The following is a 20,000-nucleotide window of genomic DNA, read 5'->3' as shown; positions in this document are numbered from 1 at the left end:
GGGAGGGACGGGGTCACGACAATGTTATCTGTTATCAATTACACTGATTTACCCTGTTGGGGAGGGACGGGGTCACCACAATGTTATCTGTTACACTGATTTACCCTGTTGGGGAGGGACGGGGTCACCACAATGTTATCTGTTACACTGATTTAACCTGTTGGGGAGGGACGGGGTCACCACAATGTTATCTGTTACACTGATTTAACCTGTTGGGGAGGGACGGGGTCACCACAATGTTATCTGTTACACTGATTTACCCTGTTGGGGAGGGACGGGGTCACCACAATGTTATCTGTTATCAATTACACTGATTTACCCTGTTGGGGAGGGACGGGGTCACCACAATGTTATCTGTTATCAATTACACTGATTTACCCTGTTGGGGAGGGACGGGGTCACGACAATGTTATCTGTTATCAATTACACTGATTTACCCTGTTGGGGAGGGACGGGGTCACGACAATGTTATCTGTTATCAATTACACTGATTTACCCTGTTGGGGAGGGACGGGGTCACCACAATGTTATCTGTTATCAATTACACTGATTTACCCTGTTGGGGAGGGACGGGGTCACCACAATGTTATCTGTTACACTGATTTACCCTGTTGGGGAGGGACGGGGTCACCACAATGTTATCTGTTATCAATTACACTGATTTACCCTTTTGGGGAGGGACGGGGTCACCACAATGTTATCTGTTACACTGATTTACCCTGTTGGGGAGGGACGGGGTCACCACAATGTTATCTATTACACTGATTTACCCTGTTGGGGAGGGACGGGGTCACGACAATGTTATCTGTTACACTGATTTACCCTGTTGGGGAGGGACGGGGTCACCACAATGTTATCTGTTACACTGATTTACCCTGTTTGGGGAGGGACGGGGTCACCACAATGTTATCAATTACACTGATTTACCCTGTTGGGGAGGGACGGGGTCACCACAATGTTATCTGTTATCAATTACACGGATTTACCCTGTTGGGGAGGGACGGGGTCACCACAATGTTATCTGTTATCAATTACACTGATTTACCCTGTTGGGGAGGGACGGGGTCACCACAATGTTATCTGTTATCAATTACACTGATTTACCCTGTTGGGGAGGGACGGGGTCACCACAATGTTATCTGTTACACTGATTTACCCTGTTGGGGAGGGACGGGGTCACCACAATGTTATCTGTTACACTGATTTACCCTGTTGGGGAGGGACGGGGTCACCACAATGTTATCAATTACACTGATTTACCCTGTTGGGGAGGGACGGGGTCACCACAATGTTATCTGTTACACTGATTTACCCTGTTGGGGAGGGACGGGGTCACCACAATGTTATCTGTTACACTGATTTACCCTGTTGGGGAGGGACGGGGTCACCACAATGTTATCAATTACACTGATTTACCCTGTTGGGGAGGGACGGGGTCACCACAATGTTATCTGTTACACTGATTTACCCTGTTGGGGAGGGACGGGGTCACCACAATGTTATCTGTTACACTGATTTACCCTGTTGGGGAGGGACGGGGTCACCACAATGTTATCTGTTACACTGATTTACCCTGTTGGGGAGGGACGGGGTCACCACAATGTTATCTGTTACACTGATTTACCCTGTTGGGGAGGGACGGGATCACCACAATGTTATCTGTTACACTGATTTACCCTGTTGGGGAGGGACGGGGTCACCACAATGTTATCTGTTACACTGATTTACATTGTTGGGGAGGGACGGGGTCACCACAATGTTATCTGTTACACTGATTTACCCTGTTGGGGAGGGACGGGGTCACCACAATGTTATCTGTTACACTGATTTACCCTGTTGGGGAGGGACGGGGTCACCACAATGTTATCTGTTACACTGATTTACCCTGTTGGGGAGGGACGGGGTCACCACAATGTTATCTGTTACACTGATTTACCCTGTTGGGGAGGGACGGGGTCACCACAATGTTATCTGTTACACTGATTTACCCTGTTGGGGAGGGACGGGATCACCACAATGTTATCTGTTACACTGATTTACCCTGTTGGGGAGGGACGGGGTCACCACAATGTTATCTGTTACACTGATTTACCCTGTTGGGGAGGGACGGGGTCACCACAATGTTATCTGTTACACTGATTTACCCTGTTGGGGGGGGACGGGATCACCACAATGTTATCTGTTACACTGATTTACCCTGTTGGGGAGGGACGGGGTCACCACAATGTTATCTGTTACACTGATTTACCCTGTTGGGGAGGGACGGGGTCACCACAATGTTATCAATTACACTGATTTACCCTGCTGGGGAGGGACGGGGTCACCACAATGTTATCTGTTACACTGATTTACCCTGCTGGGGAGGGACGGGGTCACCACAATGTTATCAATTACACTGATTTACCCTGTTGGGGAGGGACGGGGTCACCACAATGTTATCTGTTACACTGATTTACCCTGTTGGGGAGGGACGGGGTCACCACAATGTTATCTGTTATCAATTACACTGATTTACCCTTTTGGGGAGGGACGGGGTCACCACAATGTTATCTGTTACACTGATTTACCCTGTTGGGGAGGGACGGGGTCACCACAATGTTATCTGTTATCAATTACACTGATTTACCCTGTTGGGGAGGGACGGGGTCACCACAATGTTATCTGTTATCAATTACACTGATTTACCCTGTTGGGGAGGGACGGGGTCACGACAATGTTATCTGTTATCAATTACACTGATTTACCCTGTTGGGGAGGGACGGGGTCACGACAATGTTATCTGTTATCAATTACACTGATTTACCCTGTTGGGGAGGGACGGGGTCACCACAATGTTATCTGTTATCAATTACACTGATTTACCCTGTTGGGGAGGGACGGGGTCACCACAATGTTATCTGTTACACTGATTTACCCTGTTGGGGAGGGACGGGGTCACCACAATGTTATCTGTTATCAATTACACTGATTTACCCTTTTGGGGAGGGACGGGGTCACCACAATGTTATCTGTTACACTGATTTACCCTGTTGGGGAGGGACGGGGTCACCACAATGTTATCTATTACACTGATTTACCCTGTTGGGGAGGGACGGGGTCACGACAATGTTATCTGTTACACTGATTTACCCTGTTGGGGAGGGACGGGGTCACCACAATGTTATCTGTTACACTGATTTACCCTGTTTGGGGAGGGACGGGGTCACCACAATGTTATCAATTACACTGATTTACCCTGTTGGGGAGGGACGGGGTCACCACAATGTTATCTGTTATCAATTACACGGATTTACCCTGTTGGGGAGGGACGGGGTCACCACAATGTTATCTGTTATCAATTACACTGATTTACCCTGTTGGGGAGGGACGGGGTCACCACAATGTTATCTGTTATCAATTACACTGATTTACCCTGTTGGGGAGGGACGGGGTCACCACAATGTTATCTGTTACACTGATTTACCCTGTTGGGGAGGGACGGGGTCACCACAATGTTATCTGTTACACTGATTTACCCTGTTGGGGAGGGACGGGGTCACCACAATGTTATCAATTACACTGATTTACCCTGTTGGGGAGGGACGGGGTCACCACAATGTTATCTGTTACACTGATTTACCCTGTTGGGGAGGGACGGGGTCACCACAATGTTATCTGTTACACTGATTTACCCTGTTGGGGAGGGACGGGGTCACCACAATGTTATCAATTACACTGATTTACCCTGTTGGGGAGGGACGGGGTCACCACAATGTTATCTGTTACACTGATTTACCCTGTTGGGGAGGGACGGGGTCACCACAATGTTATCTGTTACACTGATTTACCCTGTTGGGGAGGGACGGGGTCACCACAATGTTATCTGTTACACTGATTTACCCTGTTGGGGAGGGACGGGGTCACCACAATGTTATCTGTTACACTGATTTACCCTGTTGGGGAGGGACGGGATCACCACAATGTTATCTGTTACACTGATTTACCCTGTTGGGGAGGGACGGGGTCACCACAATGTTATCTGTTACACTGATTTACATTGTTGGGGAGGGACGGGGTCACCACAATGTTATCTGTTACACTGATTTACCCTGTTGGGGAGGGACGGGGTCACCACAATGTTATCTGTTACACTGATTTACCCTGTTGGGGAGGGACGGGGTCACCACAATGTTATCTGTTACACTGATTTACCCTGTTGGGGAGGGACGGGGTCACCACAATGTTATCTGTTACACTGATTTACCCTGTTGGGGAGGGACGGGGTCACCACAATGTTATCTGTTACACTGATTTACCCTGTTGGGGAGGGACGGGATCACCACAATGTTATCTGTTACACTGATTTACCCTGTTGGGGAGGGACGGGGTCACCACAATGTTATCTGTTACACTGATTTACCCTGTTGGGGAGGGACGGGGTCACCACAATGTTATCTGTTACACTGATTTACCCTGTTGGGGGGGGACGGGATCACCACAATGTTATCTGTTACACTGATTTACCCTGTTGGGGAGGGACGGGGTCACCACAATGTTATCTGTTACACTGATTTACCCTGTTGGGGAGGGACGGGGTCACCACAATGTTATCAATTACACTGATTTACCCTGCTGGGGAGGGACGGGGTCACCACAATGTTATCTGTTACACTGATTTACCCTGCTGGGGAGGGACGGGGTCACCACAATGTTATCAATTACACTGATTTACCCTGCTGGGGAGGGACGGGGTCACCACAATGTTATCAATTACACTGATTTACCCTGTTGGGGAGGGACGGGGTCACCACAATGTTATCTGTTACACTGATTTACCCTGTTGGGGAGGGACGGGGTCACCACAATGTTATCTGTTACACTGATTTACCCTGTTGGGGAGGGACGGGGTCACCACAATGTTATCTGTTATCAATTACACTGATTTACCCTGTTGGGGAGGGACGGGGTCACCACAATGTTATCTGTTATCAATTACACTGATTTACCCTGTTGGGGAGGGACGGGGTCACGACAATGTTATCTGTTATCAATTACACTGATTTACCCTGTTGGGGAGGGACGGGGTCACCACAATGTTATCTGTTACACTGATTTACCCTGTTGGGGAGGGACGGGGTCACCACAATGTTATCAATTACACTGATTTACCCTGTTGGGGAGGGACGGGGTCACCACAATGTTATCTGTTACACTGATTTAACCTGTTGGGGAGGGACGGGGTCACCACAATGTTATCTGTTACACTGATTTACCCTGTTGGGGAGGGACGGGGTCACCACAATGTTATCTGTTATCAATTACACTGATTTACCCTGTTGGGGAGGGACGGGGTCACCACAATGTTATCTGTTATCAATTACACTGATTTACCCTGTTGGGGAGGGACGGGGTCACGACAATGTTATCTGTTATCAATTACACTGATTTACCCTGTTGGGGAGGGACGGGGTCACGACAATGTTATCTGTTATCAATTACACTGATTTACCCTGTTGGGGAGGGACGGGGTCACCACAATGTTATCTGTTATCAATTACACTGATTTACCCTGTTGGGGAGGGACGGGGTCACCACAATGTTATCTGTTACACTGATTTACCCTGTTGGGGAGGGACGGGGTCACCACAATGTTATCTGTTATCAATTACACTGATTTACCCTTTTGGGGAGGGACGGGGTCACCACAATGTTATCTGTTACACTGATTTACCCTGTTGGGGAGGGACGGGGTCACCACAATGTTATCTATTACACTGATTTACCCTGTTGGGGAGGGACGGGGTCACGACAATGTTATCTGTTACACTGATTTACCCTGTTGGGGAGGGACGGGGTCACCACAATGTTATCTGTTACACTGATTTACCCTGTTGGGGAGGGACGGGGTCACCACAATGTTATCTGTTACACTGATTTACCCTGTTGGGGAGGGACGGGGTCACCACGATGTTATCTGTTACACTGATTTACCCTGTTGGGGAGGGACGGGGTCACCACGATGTTATCTGTTACACTGATTTACCCTGTTGGGGAGGGACGGGGTCACCACAATGTTATCTGTTACACTGATTTACCCTGTTGGGGAGGGACGGGGTCACCACAATGTTATCTGTTACACTGATTTACCCTGTTGGGGAGGGACGGGGTCACCACAATGTTATCTGTTATCAATTACACTGATTTACCCTGTTGGGGAGGGACGGGGTCACCACAATGTTATCTGTTACAGTGATTTACCCTGTTGGGGAGGGACGGGGTCACCACAATGTTATCTGTTACAGTGATTTACCCTGTTGGGGAGGGACGGGGTCACCACAATGTTATCTGTTACACTGATTTACCCTGTTGGGGAGGGACGGGGTCACCACAATGTTATCTGTTACACTGATTTACCCTGTTGGGGAGGGACGGGGTCACCACAATGTTATCTGTTACACTGATTTACCCTGTTGGGGAGGGACGGGGTCACCACAATGTTATCAATTACACTGATTTACCCTGCTGGGGAGGGACGGGGTCACCACAATGTTATCAATTACACTGATTTACCCTGTTGGGGAGGGACGGGGTCACGACAATGTTATCTGTTACACTGATTTACCCTGTTGGGGAGGGACGGGGTCACCACAATGTTATCTGTTACACTGATTTACCCTGTTGGGGAGGGACGGGGTCACCACAATGTTATCTGTTATCTATTACACTGATTTACCCTGTTGGGGAGGGACGGGGTCACCACAATGTTATCTGTTACACGGATTTACCCTGTTGGGGAGGGACGGGGTCACCACAATGTTATCTGTTACACTGATTTACCCTGTTGGGGAGGGACGGGGTCACCACAATGTTATCTGTTACACTGATTTACCCTGTTGGGGAGGGACGGGGTCACCACAATGTTATCTGTTACACTGATTTACCCTGTTGGGGAGGGACGGGGTCACCACAATGTTATCAATTACACTGATTTACCCTGTTGGGGAGGGACGGGGTCACCACAATGTTATCTGTTACACTGATTTACCCTGTTGGGGAGGGACGGGGTCACCACAATGTTATCTGTTACACTGATTTACCCTGTTGGGGAGGGACGGGGTCACCACAATGTTATCAATTACACTGATTTACCCTGTTGGGGAGGGACGGGGTCACCACAATGTTATCTGTTACACTGATTTACCCTGTTGGGGAGGGACGGGGTCACCACAATGTTATCTGTTACACTGATTTACCCTGTTGGGGAGGGACGGGGTCACGACAATGTTATCTGTTACACTGATTTACCCTGTTGGGGAGGGACGGGGTCACCACAATGTTATCTGTTACACTGATTTACCCTGTTGGGGAGGGACGGGGTCACCACAATGTTATCTGTTATCTATTACACTGATTTACCCTGTTGGGGAGGGACGGGGTCACCACAATGTTATCAATTACACTGATTTACCCTGCTGGGGAGGGACGGGGTCACCACAATGTTATCAATTACACTGATTTACCCTGTTGGGGAGGGACGGGGTCACCACAATGTTATCTGTTACACTGATTTACCCTGTTGGGGAGGGACGGGGTCACCACAATGTTATCTGTTACACTGATTTACCCTGTTGGGGAGGGACGGGGTCACCACAATGTTATCTGTTACACTGATTTACCCTGTTGGGGGGGGACGGGGGTCACCACAATGTTATCAATTACACTGATTTACCCTGCTGGGGAGGGACGGGGTCACCACAATGTTATCTGTTAGACTGATTTACCCTGTTGGGGAGGGACAGGGGTCACCACAATGTTATCTGTTACACTGATTTACCCTGTTGGGGAGGGACGGGGGTCACCACAATGTTATCAATTACACTGATTTACCCTGCTGGGGAGGGACGGGGTCACCACAATGTTATCTGTTACACTGATTTACCCTGTTGGGGAGGGACGGGGTCACCACAATGTTATCTGTTACACTGATTTACCCTGTTGGGGAGGGACGGGGTCACCACAATGTTATCTGTTACACTGATTTACCCTGTTGGGGAGGGACGGGGTCACCACAATGTTATCTGTTACACTGATTTACCCTGTTGGGGAGGGACGGGGTCACCACAATGTTATCTGTTACACTGATTTACCCTGTTGGGGAGGGACGGGGTCACCACAATGTTATCTGTTACACTGATTTACCCTGTTGGGGAGGGACGGGGTCACCACAATGTTATCTGTTACACTGATTTACCCTGTTGGGGAGGGACGGGGTCACCACAATGTTATCTGTTATCAATTACACTGATTTACCCTGTTGGGGAGGGACGGGGTCACGACAATGTTATCTGTTATCAATTACACTGATTTACCCTGTTGGGGAGGGACGGGGTCACCACAATGTTATCTGTTACACTGATTTACCCTGTTGGGGAGGGACGGGGTCACCACAATGTTATCTGTTATATATTACACTGATATACCCTGTTGGGGAGGGACGGGGTCACCACAATGTTATCTGTTACACTGATTTACCCTGTTGGGGAGGGACGGGGTCACCACAATGTTATCTGTTATATATTACACTGATTTACCCTGTTGGGGAGGGACGGGGTCACCACAATGTTATCTGTTATCAATTACACTGATTTACCCTGTTGGGGAGGGACGGGGTCACCACAATGTTATCTGTTACACTGATTTACCCTGTTGGGGAGGGACGGGGTCACCACAATGTTATCTGTTATCAATTACACTGATTTACCCTGTTGGGGAGGGACGGGGTCACCACAATGTTATCTGTTACAGTGATTTACCCTGTTGGGGAGGGACGGGGTCACCACAATGTTATCAATTACACTGATTTACCCTGTTGGGGAGGGACGGGGTCACCACAATGTTATCTGTTACACTGATTTACCCTGTTGGGGAGGGACGGGGTCACCACAATGTTATCTGTTACACTGATTTACCCTGTTGGGGGGGGACGGGGGTCACCACAATGTTATCAATTACACTGATTTACCCTGCTGGGGAGGGACGGGGTCACCACAATGTTATCTGTTAGACTGATTTACCCTGTTGGGGAGGGACAGGGGTCACCACAATGTTATCTGTTACACTGATTTACCCTGTTGGGGAGGGACGGGGGTCACCACAATGTTATCAATTACACTGATTTACCCTGCTGGGGAGGGACGGGGTCACCACAATGTTATCTGTTACACTGATTTACCCTGTTGGGGAGGGACGGGGTCACCACAATGTTATCTGTTACACTGATTTACCCTGTTGGGGAGGGACGGGGTCACCACAATGTTATCTGTTACACTGATTTACCCTGTTGGGGAGGGACGGGGTCACCACAATGTTATCTGTTACACTGATTTACCCTGTTGGGGAGGGACGGGGTCACCACAATGTTATCTGTTACACTGATTTACCCTGTTGGGGAGGGACGGGGTCACCACAATGTTATCTGTTATCAATTACACTGATTTACCCTGTTGGGGAGGGACGGGGTCACGACAATGTTATCTGTTATCAATTACACTGATTTACCCTGTTGGGGAGGGACGGGGTCACCACAATGTTATCTGTTACACTGATTTACCCTGTTGGGGAGGGACGGGGTCACCACAATGTTATCTGTTATATATTACACTGATATACCCTGTTGGGGAGGGACGGGGTCACCACAATGTTATCTGTTACACTGATTTACCCTGTTGGGGAGGGACGGGGTCACCACAATGTTATCTGTTATCAATTACACTGATTTACCCTGTTGGGGAGGGACGGGGTCACCACAATGTTATCTGTTACACTGATTTACCCTGTTGGGGAGGGACGGGGTCACCACAATGTTATCTGTTATCAATTACACTGATTTACCCTGTTGGGGAGGGACGGGGTCACCACAATGTTATCTGTTACAGTGATTTACCCTGTTGGGGAGGGACGGGGTCACCACAATGTTATCTGTTACACTGATTTACCCTGTTGGGGAGGGACGGGGTCACCACAATGTTATCTGTTACACTGATTTACCCTGTTGGGGAGGGACGGGGTCACCACAATGTTATCTGTTACACTGATTTACCCTGTTGGGGAGGGACGGGGTCACCACAATGTTATCAATTACACTGATTTACCCTGCTGGGGAGGGACGGGGTCACCACAATGTTATCAATTACACTGATTTACCCTGTTGGGGAGGGACGGGGTCACCACAATGTTATCTGTTACACTGATTTACCCTGTTGGGGAGGGACGGGGTCACCACAATGTTATCTGTTACACTGATTTACCCTGTTGGGGAGGGACGGGGTCACCACAATGTTATCTGTTACACTGATTTACCCTGTTGGGGGGGGACGGGGGTCACCACAATGTTATCAATTACACTGATTTATCCTGCTGGGGAGGGACGGGGTCACCACAATGTTATCTGTTAGACTGATTTACCCTGTTGGGGAGGGACAGGGGTCACCACAATGTTATCTGTTACACTGATTTACCCTGTTGGGGAGGGACGGGGGTCACCACAATGTTATCAATTACACTGATTTACCCTGCTGGGGAGGGACGGGGTCACCACAATGTTATCTGTTACACTGATTTACCCTGTTGGGGAGGGACGGGGTCACCACAATGTTATCTGTTACACTGATTTACCCTGTTGGGGAGGGACGGGGTCACCACAATGTTATCTGTTACACTGATTTACCCTGTTGGGGAGGGACGGGGTCACCACAATGTTATCAATTACACTGATTTACCCTGCTGGGGAGGGACGGGGTCACCACAATGTTATCAATTACACTGATTTACCCTGTTGGGGAGGGACGGGGTCACCACAATGTTATCTGTTACACTGATTTACCCTGTTGGGGAGGGACGGGGTCACCACAATGTTATCTGTTACACTGATTTACCCTGTTGGGGAGGGACGGGGTCACCACAATGTTATCTGTTACACTGATTTACCCTGTTGGGGGGGGACGGGGGTCACCACAATGTTATCAATTACACTGATTTATCCTGCTGGGGAGGGACGGGGTCACCACAATGTTATCTGTTAGACTGATTTACCCTGTTGGGGAGGGACAGGGGTCACCACAATGTTATCTGTTACACTGATTTACCCTGTTGGGGAGGGACGGGGGTCACCACAATGTTATCAATTACACTGATTTACCCTGCTGGGGAGGGACGGGGTCACCACAATGTTATCTGTTACACTGATTTACCCTGTTGGGGAGGGACGGGGTCACCACAATGTTATCTGTTACACTGATTTACCCTGTTGGGGAGGGACGGGGTCACCACAATGTTATCTGTTACACTGATTTACCCTGTTGGGGAGGGACGGGGTCACCACAATGTTATCTGTTACACTGATTTACCCTGTTGGGGAGGGACGGGGTCACCACAATGTTATCTGTTACACTGATTTACCCTGTTGGGGAGGGACGGGGTCACGACAATGTTATCAATTACACTGATTTACCCTGTTGGGGAGGGACGGGGTCACCACAATGTTATCAATTACACTGATTTACCCTGTTGGGGAGGGACGGGGTCACCACAATGTTATCTGTTACACTGATTTACCCTGTTGGGGAGGGACGGGGTCACCACAATGTTATCTGTTACACTGATTTACCCTGTTGGGGAGGGACGGGGTCACCACAATGTTATCTGTTATCAATTACACTGATCAAATTGGCAGCTGATGTGTGTGTGTGTGTGTGTGTGTGTGTGTGTGTGTGTGTGTGTGTGTGTGTGTGTGTGTGTGTGTGTGTGTGTGTGTGTGTGTGTGTGTGTGTGTGTGTGTGTGTGTACTCACAGCGTGTGTGATGGTAGACAGTACTCCTCTGCTTGGTGGTGGAGTAGTGACCTGAGGACAGCTATCCTCCTCTTCCTCTTCTCCCTCCTCCTCTCCCTCCTCTCGCGCCTCCTCTCCTACTGAGGTCCTGTGAACACGCAGAGCTCCGGCCTTCTCCTTTACTGAAGTTAGACTGTTACCTAGAGAGAGAGAGAAGCAGAGAGAGATGGTGGAGAGACACAGAGAGAGAGAGAGCGACAGAGAGATCGGGGAGAGACAGACAGAGAGAGATGGGGGAGAGAGAGAGAGAGAGAGAGAGAGACAGAGAGAGAGACAGAAAGATCAGGGAGAGACAGACAGAGAGAGATGGGGGAGAGACAGACAGAGACAGAGAGAGACAGAGAGAGAGACAGAGAGAGAGAGGCAGAGAGACAGACAGAGAGAGAGAGAGACAGAGAGAGAGAGAGAGAGGGAGAGAGACAGAGAGAGAGAGAGAGACAGAGAGAGAGAGAGACAGAGAGAGAGACAGAGAGAGAGACAGAGAGAGACAGAGAGAGAGAGAGAGAGAGAAAAGTATTGCTGTGTTCAGGGGAACAATGGTTGTACAGAGTGACATCACTAAACAAATTTGGAACACAACCCCTATTAACTAAATAAAAGGTTGGTTCATTAGACATCAACCACTATTAACTAAATAAAAGGTTGGTTCACCAGACATCAACCACTATTAACTAAATAAAAGGTTGGTTCACCAGACATCAACCACTATTCACTAAATAAAAGGTTGGTTCACCAGACATCAACCACTATTCACTAAATAAAAGGTTGGTTCACCAGACATCAACCACAATTAACTAAATAAAAGGTTGGTTCATTAGACATCAACCACTATTCACTAAATAAAAGGTTGGTTCACCAGACATCAACCACTATTAACTAAATAAAAGGTTGGTTCAGACATCAACCACTATTAACTAAATAAAAGGTTGGTTCATTAGACATCAACCACTATTCACTAAATAAAAGGTTGGTTCATTAGACATCAACCACTATTAACTAAATAAAAGGTTGGTTCAGACATCAACCACTATTAACTAAATAAAAGGTTGGTTCATTAGACATCAACCACTATTAACTAAATAAAAGGTTGGTTCATTAGACATCAACCACTATTAACTAAATAAAAGGTTGGTTCATTAGACATCAACCACTATTCACTAAATAAAAGGTTGGTTCATTAGACATCAACCACTATTAACTAAATAAAAGGTTGGTTCATTAGACATCAACCACTATTAACTAAATAAAAGGTTGGTTCATTAGACATCAACCACTATTAACTAAATAAAAGGTTGGTTCATTAGACATCAACCACTATTAACTAAATAAAAGGTTGGTTCATTAGACATCAACCACTATTCACTAAATAAAAGGTTGGTTCATTAGACATCAACCACTATTCACTAAATAAAAGGTTGGTTCACAAGACATCAACCACTATTAACTAAATAAAAGGTTGGTTCACCAGACATCAACCACTATTAACTAAATAAAAGGTTGGTTCACCAGACATCAACCACTATTAACTAAATAAAAGGTTGGTTCATTAGACATCAACCACTATTCACTAAATAAAAGGTTGGTTCATTAGACATCAACCACTATTAACTAAATAAAAGGTTGGTTCACCAGACATCAACCACTATTCACTAAATAAAAGGTTGGTTCACCAGACATCAACCACTATTAAATAAATAAAAGGTTGGTTCACCAGTCATCACCACTATTAACTAAATAAAAGGTTGGTTCATTAGACATCAACCACTATTCACTAAATAAAAGGTTGGTTCATTAGACATCAACCACTATTAACTAAATAAAAGGTTGGTTCACCAGACATCAACCACTATTAACTAAATAAAAGGTTGGTTCACCAGACATCAACCACTATTAACTAAATAAAAGGTTGGTTCATTAGACATCAACCACTATTAACTAAATAAAAGGTTGGTTCACCAGACATCAACCACTATTAACTAAAAAAAAGGTTGGTTCATTAGACATCAACCACTATTAACTAAATAAAAGGTTGGTTCATTAGACATCAACCACTATTAACTAAATAAAAGGTTGGTTCATTAGACATCAACCACTATTAACTAAATAAAAGGTTGGTTCACCAGACATCAACCACTATTAACTAAATAAAAGGTTGGTTCACCAGACATCAACCACTATTCACTAAATAAAAGGTTGGTTCACCAGACATCAACCACTATTAAATAAATAAAAGGTTGGTTCATTAGACATCAACCACTATTAACTAAATAAAAGGTTGGTTCACCAGACATCAACCACTATTAACTAAATAAAAGGTTGGTTCATTTGACATCAACCACTATTAACTAAATAAAAGGTTGGTTCATTAGACATCAACCACTATTAACTAAATAAAAGGTTGGTTCATTAGACATCAACCACTATTAACTAAATAAAAGGTTGGTTCATTAGACATCAACCACTATTAACTAAATAAAAGGTTGGTTCATTAGACATCAACCACTATTAACTAAATAAAAGGTTGGTTCACAAGACATCAACCACTATTAACTAAATAAAAGGTTGGTTCATTAGACATCAACCACTATTAACTAAATAAAAGGTTGGTTCATTAGACATCAACCACTATTAACTAAATAAAAGGTTGGTTCATTAGACATCAACCACTATTAACTAAATAAAAGGTTGGTTCATTAGACATCAACCACTATTAACTAAATAAAAGGTTGGTTCACAAGACATCAACCACTATTAACTAAATAAAAGGTTGGTTCATTAGACATCAACCACTATTAACTAAATAAAAGGTTGGTTCATTAGACATCAACCACTATTAACTAAATAAAAGGTTGGTTCACAAGACATCAACCACTATTAACTAAATAAAAGGTTGGTTCATTAGACATCAACCACTATTAACTAAATAAAAGGTTGGTTCATTAGACATCAACCACTATTAACTAAATAAAAGGTTGGTTCATTAGACATCAACCACTATTAACTAAATAAAAGGTTGGTTCATTAGACATCAACCACTATTAACTAAATAAAAGGTTGGTTCATTAGACATCAACCACTATTAACTAAATAAAAGGTTGGTTCATTAGACATCAACCACTATTAACTAAATAAAAGGTTGGTTCATTAGACATCAACCACTATTAACTAAATAAAAGGTTGGTTCACAAGACATCAACCACTATTAACTAAATAAAAGGTTGGTTCATTAGACATCAACCACTATTAACTAAATAAAAGGTTGGTTCACAAGACATCAACCACTATTAACTAAATAAAAGGTTGGTTCATTAGACATCAACCACTATTAACTAAATAAAAGGTTGGTTCAGACATCAACCACTATTCACTAAATAAAAGGTTGGTTCATTAGACATCAACCCCTATTAACTAAATAAAAGGTTGGTTCACCAGACATCAACCACTATTAACTAAATAAAAGGTTGGTTCACCAGACATCAACCACTATTAACTAAATAAAAGGTTGGTTCAGACATCAACCACTATTCACTAAATAAAAGGTTGGTTCAGACATCATTGGTGTGTGTGTGTGTGTGTGTGTGTGTATACCCACCCATAGTAGATGTGGCGCTGGTCAGTAGAGACTTCCCCCAGGAGCTCCATCCACCCCAACCTTTCGCCTTGACCTGAAGAGAGTCCTATACACACACACACACACACACACACACACACACACACACACACACACACACACACACACACACACACACACACACACACACACACACACACACACACACACACACACACACTAAGATCACCACGATGACAACAACATGACATCACTATGACGACAGCCAATAAGCCAATCATACCTCTTCCTCCCCCTCGGCAGCAGCAGTCTCCGCCTCCAGGCTCACCAATTGGCCACACTCAGTCACCTGATCCTCCACGCCCCCCCCTGATTGGTCAATAGGAGCCTCATCTCTGTCGTCCCTGGTCACTTCCTCTCCCGCCACCTCATTGGTTGGCTCAGAGCCCTCGGAACCCTCCGTGGCCAATGAGAGCTGGAGGATGGGTGTGGGAGGCGGGAGAGCTGTGTGTGTGTCTTCTTCTGGGGGGTTGGGGTCGGTGTGGGGGGGGTCAGAGAGGGGAGGGGGGGTGAATATGGGGGGGTTGGAGTCAGACATGTTCATCTGGAGAGAGAGGGAGGGGGGAGGAGAAGAGTGAGAGAGAGAGGGGAGGAGAAGAGAGAGGGAGGGGGAGGAGAAGAGTGAGAGAGAGAGAGGGAGGGAGAGAGGGGGAGAAGAGTGAGAGAGGGGGGAGGGGGAGAAGAGTGAGAGAGGGGGAGAAGAGTGAGAGAGGGGGGAGGGGGAGAAGAGTGAGAGAGGGGGGAGGGGGAGAAGAGTGAGAGAGGGGGGAGGGGGAGAAGAGTGAGAGAGGGGGGAGGGGGAGAAGAGTGAGAGAGGGGGGAGGGGGAGAAGAGTGAGAGAGGGGGAGAGGGGGAGGGGGAGAAGAGTGAGAGAGGGGGGAGGGGGAGAAGAGTGAGAGAGGGGGAGAAGAGTGAGAGAGGGGGGAGGGGGAGAAGAGTGAGAGAGGGAGGAGAGAGGAGGTGGTTTGTTTTTTAATAGTGACTGATTTAGCCCAGTAAAATCTGTGGTGTATTCACTAGGAACCAAACGGAACCAAACGGGGCGGGACCTACCTGAAAGTTGTCCAATAGAAACGAATTTCCGTTGCAAAAACGCAACTGTTTGGACTAAATGACTACACCCCAATAGTCCTGAACATTGACGTTTAACCATCAACTAAAATTAGCCAGTGAAGATGAGAGAAGCAGAAACACAAGACAGTACCGTCTTTCCCGGTGCGTTCAGCAGGATGCTACGTTTTGTTACGTTCATAACGAAATATGCTATGTAGAACAAACATGACTCTCTTGCCATGTAGAATCACGTCGGCTCTATTCACAGAATTGCTACCTGCAATGTTCCCGAAACGTTTTCCTAATGAACACGGCACCGGTTGACGCTACATGTTAGTTATATTCCAATGGTGTATTACCGCCATCTAGCGGTCACGTCATATCAACGCGTCGACCACAGCACTGATTTCCTTTGGTTTGATACTACAGCCAGAAGAGTCTCAAAACATTAATAAATATTTGAAAAGTTAAGACACACGTATATACTGTGATATGTTGGGATATACAACAAATAAATACACAAGTTTAATTATCCTACAAATAGTCAAAATAACTCACTAGTTTTCACTTTTACAAACACGGATTCTGCAACATCAGAGGCTGTAGTGGGTTACTGTCACTAAGAGGGCAAAGAAACCCTAATTCAATAACCGCGCAGTTTGGTTTGGTATGTATGTATGTATGGTAAATGACAGTGCATCTCACCCGTTAAGTCTCGCTGTTGACAACTCTCTCGCTAGACCCGCTCCTTCCGCCCCGCCACGTAGACAGCCCAGGGTCCGCGTGTTGTCTGTCGGTGCTATGGGAGTTGACGTCACCCCCGGGGGGCGCGTCAGAGAGGGAAGAAGTCCAACTCGGCGGAAAACGTGTCTCCCTCCAGCAGGTGGCGTTTTTGGTCGTTTCACCCACCAAGCAACTCGTTTTTTGTATGGACGTCAATAAGAGAGTCGAATTTGGTCAACGACAACAAAACAAAATGAATGGTTTATTTGCTACGTGAGGTTTATTTGATCGAATGTAAGTTTCGTAATGCTTTAAGTTGTTACGAATGTACCGGTATAAGGACACGTTACATCCCGGCAACTTTAGAGAATGAAGACTTTATATAACTGAGTTGTCTAGAGACGGTAATGCATATTCATGGTATGAGGCTAGGGCGTCTCTCAATTCAAAATCATTTCAATTTAAAGGGCTTTATTGGAATGGGAAACATATGTTAAACATTGTCAAAGCAAGTGAAGTAGATAATAAACAAAAGTGAAATAAACAATAAAAATGAACAGTAAATATTACACTCACAAAACTTCCAAAAGGAGAAAGACAATTCAAACGCATAAATTCCCAGTTATTTTGAACGCACTGAAAATAGACCATTTAAAACAGCTAGATTTCTCCTAGACGTCATACGCGGCTCGTTGGTCTAGGGGTATGATTCTCGCTTAGGGTGCGAGAGGTCCCGGGTTCAAATCCCGGACGAGCCCTCTTTTTCGAAGTGTCTATTTTTGTGCAAGTTGCAATTATCACAGTGTTACGAGATGTAGTGAAAAATGTATATTGTCAAAATTATATAGCCATCTAAATGTCACTATAAAACGTATTACTTTGCTAGCGTAAAATTACCTCGACTAACCTGTAACCATGCACACTCCCTTACGCCCCTTAGTAACACAGTGCAGTTCAAGAGTTAAGAAAATATATTATATATTTATTATACGCAATAAAAGAACAGTAACCAGGCAAAATACAGGGGGTATGTACTCGTTACTGTTATTTTATTGTGTTTATTTTAATTTAATTTTACTTAAGAAAATATTTACCAAATAAACTTAACTCTTCTTGAACTGCGCTGTTGGTTAAGGGCTGGTAAGCAATCATTTCACGGTAAGGTCTACACCTGTTGTATTCGGCGCATGGTGACTAATAAAGTTTGATTTGAAAACGTATGCCTTTCCACTGCTTAAATTATCTACATAATTTATATTCAATATTATTATAATTGTTTTTTAAATGTGTCTTATTTCTTAATGTCTAAATGTAATTTAAAAAAAGGGGAGAAACACACACCGATATGAAACGTGTATCAATATATAATGTTTATTGTGATTCGGATATTTGTTTGTAAAACACGACGCAACATTTGCTGTACAGAATAATGAGTTCACAGTTTGATATAGAATGGTCATACGTCACACACACACTCCCATTTGAATTGACAAACCTACATAAAATACAAGATCGAGTCGAATACAGATTCGCAACCTTATAAAAATGTTTTATATAATTCATTGATTAAAAACCAACATAAAATGTATCATCATCATGCTTTTAATAAAATACCTTTAATTACCCATTTCAGTCTAATAATCATTTTATAAAATATATTACAACAATTCATCAACATATTACAACTGCATAGTTAAAAAACCAAACTGTGTGTGTGTGTGTGTGTGTGTGTGTGTGTGTGTGTGTGTGTGTGTGTGTGTGTGTGTGTGTGTGTGTGTGTGTGTGTGTTAAAACCTGCTATTAAATGAACAAGCCAGTTGATGCTAGACAGGATATTGGGTTGGTCTGAAGAGGGTTAAGGTAAGGACCGTGGGATGCTTAAACTGATCCCAGATCTGTTACTGTTTCCCTCTCCTCGGGGTTAAGGTAAGGACCGTGGGATACTAAACCTGATCCCAGATCTGTGACTGTTTCCCTCTCCTCAGGGTTAAGGTAAGGACCGTGGGATGCTAAACCTGATCCCAGATCTGTGACTTGTGACTTGAACTGAGTTTAATAATGTTTCAACCAACCAACAAATTATTGATTGAATGAAAGATTGATTGATGAATGAAACGTGTTTGAATGAGAATGTGCTGATTATCTGGTTTTGAATGGTTTTAAAGTGCTCTCTAGTTTCCTTTCGACTCTGCAGGCTCACTAGTCTCCTCTCGTCTCCTCTAGTCTCCTCTAGTGTCCTCTCCTCTAGTCTCCTCTAGTCTCCTCTCCTCTGGTCTCACTGGTCTGCTCTAGTCTCACTGGTCTGCTCTAGTCTCACTGGTCTGCTCTAGTCTCACTGGTCTGCTCTAGTCTCACTGGTCTGCTCTAGTCTCACTGGTCTGCTCTAGTCTCACTGGTCTGCTCTAGTCTCACTGGTCTGCTCTAGTCTCACTGGTCTGCTCTAGTCTCACTGGTCTCCTCTAGTCTGCTCTAGTCTCACTGGTCTGCTCTGGTCTCCTCTGGTCTCTCTATATAGGCTATGTACAATACAGTCTGGCCACCAGAAGGTAACTTTCATAAGCTGTAAATTTATATGGCCGCGTTTACACAGGCAGCCCAATTCTGATCTTTCGCCCAATTATTGGCAAAAGAGCTGATCTGATTGGTCAAAAGACGAATTAGTGTGGGGGGGGGGGGGGGGAGAGATCAGAATTGGGCTGCCTGTGTAAACGTAGCCATATCCACTGA

General features: G+C 45.3%; 2 protein-coding genes and 1 non-coding gene across 6 annotated transcripts in view; 1 reads left to right on the top strand and 2 right to left on the bottom strand.

The window, feature by feature from the left end:
• The window catches only part of LOC139579796 (protein NOXP20-like), a 31,873-nt gene extending 14,495 nt beyond the window's left edge, over positions 1 to 17,378 (bottom strand). Inside the window, exons 1-4 of the mRNA XM_071408615.1 lie at positions 17,256 to 17,378; positions 15,721 to 16,041; positions 15,459 to 15,543; positions 11,828 to 12,006 (exon numbers count right to left, since the gene is read on the bottom strand). Of these exons, the coding sequence (XP_071264716.1) occupies positions 11,828 to 12,006; positions 15,459 to 15,543; positions 15,721 to 16,041 (585 nt within the window). The 5' untranslated portion in view covers positions 17,256 to 17,378. The remainder of the gene's footprint in view (positions 1 to 11,827; positions 12,007 to 15,458; positions 15,544 to 15,720; positions 16,042 to 17,255) is intronic.
• Positions 17,379 to 17,959: 581 nt separating this feature from the next.
• trnap-agg (transfer RNA proline (anticodon AGG)) lies at positions 17,960 to 18,031 on the top strand. The gene has a single exon. It is a non-coding gene; the product is annotated as a tRNA-Pro (tRNA).
• A 588-nt stretch (positions 18,032 to 18,619) lies between these two features.
• The window catches only part of LOC139579608 (Krueppel-like factor 3), a 28,488-nt gene continuing 27,107 nt past the window's right edge, over positions 18,620 to 20,000 (bottom strand). For all 4 annotated transcript variants that reach the window (XM_071408385.1, XM_071408387.1, XM_071408383.1 and 1 more), the window contains one exon: positions 18,620 to 20,000. This exon is cut by the window's right edge and continues 3,390 nt beyond it. The gene's annotated coding sequence lies outside the window, so the exon portion shown is untranslated.

Source organism: Salvelinus alpinus, chromosome 6 (genome assembly GCF_045679555.1).
Source record: "Salvelinus alpinus chromosome 6, SLU_Salpinus.1, whole genome shotgun sequence".
Classification (NCBI taxonomy): Eukaryota; Metazoa; Chordata; class Actinopteri; order Salmoniformes; family Salmonidae; genus Salvelinus; species Salvelinus alpinus.
The sequence above is the reverse complement of the archived record's forward strand: the minus strand, read 5'-3'. Positions and strand labels throughout refer to the sequence as shown.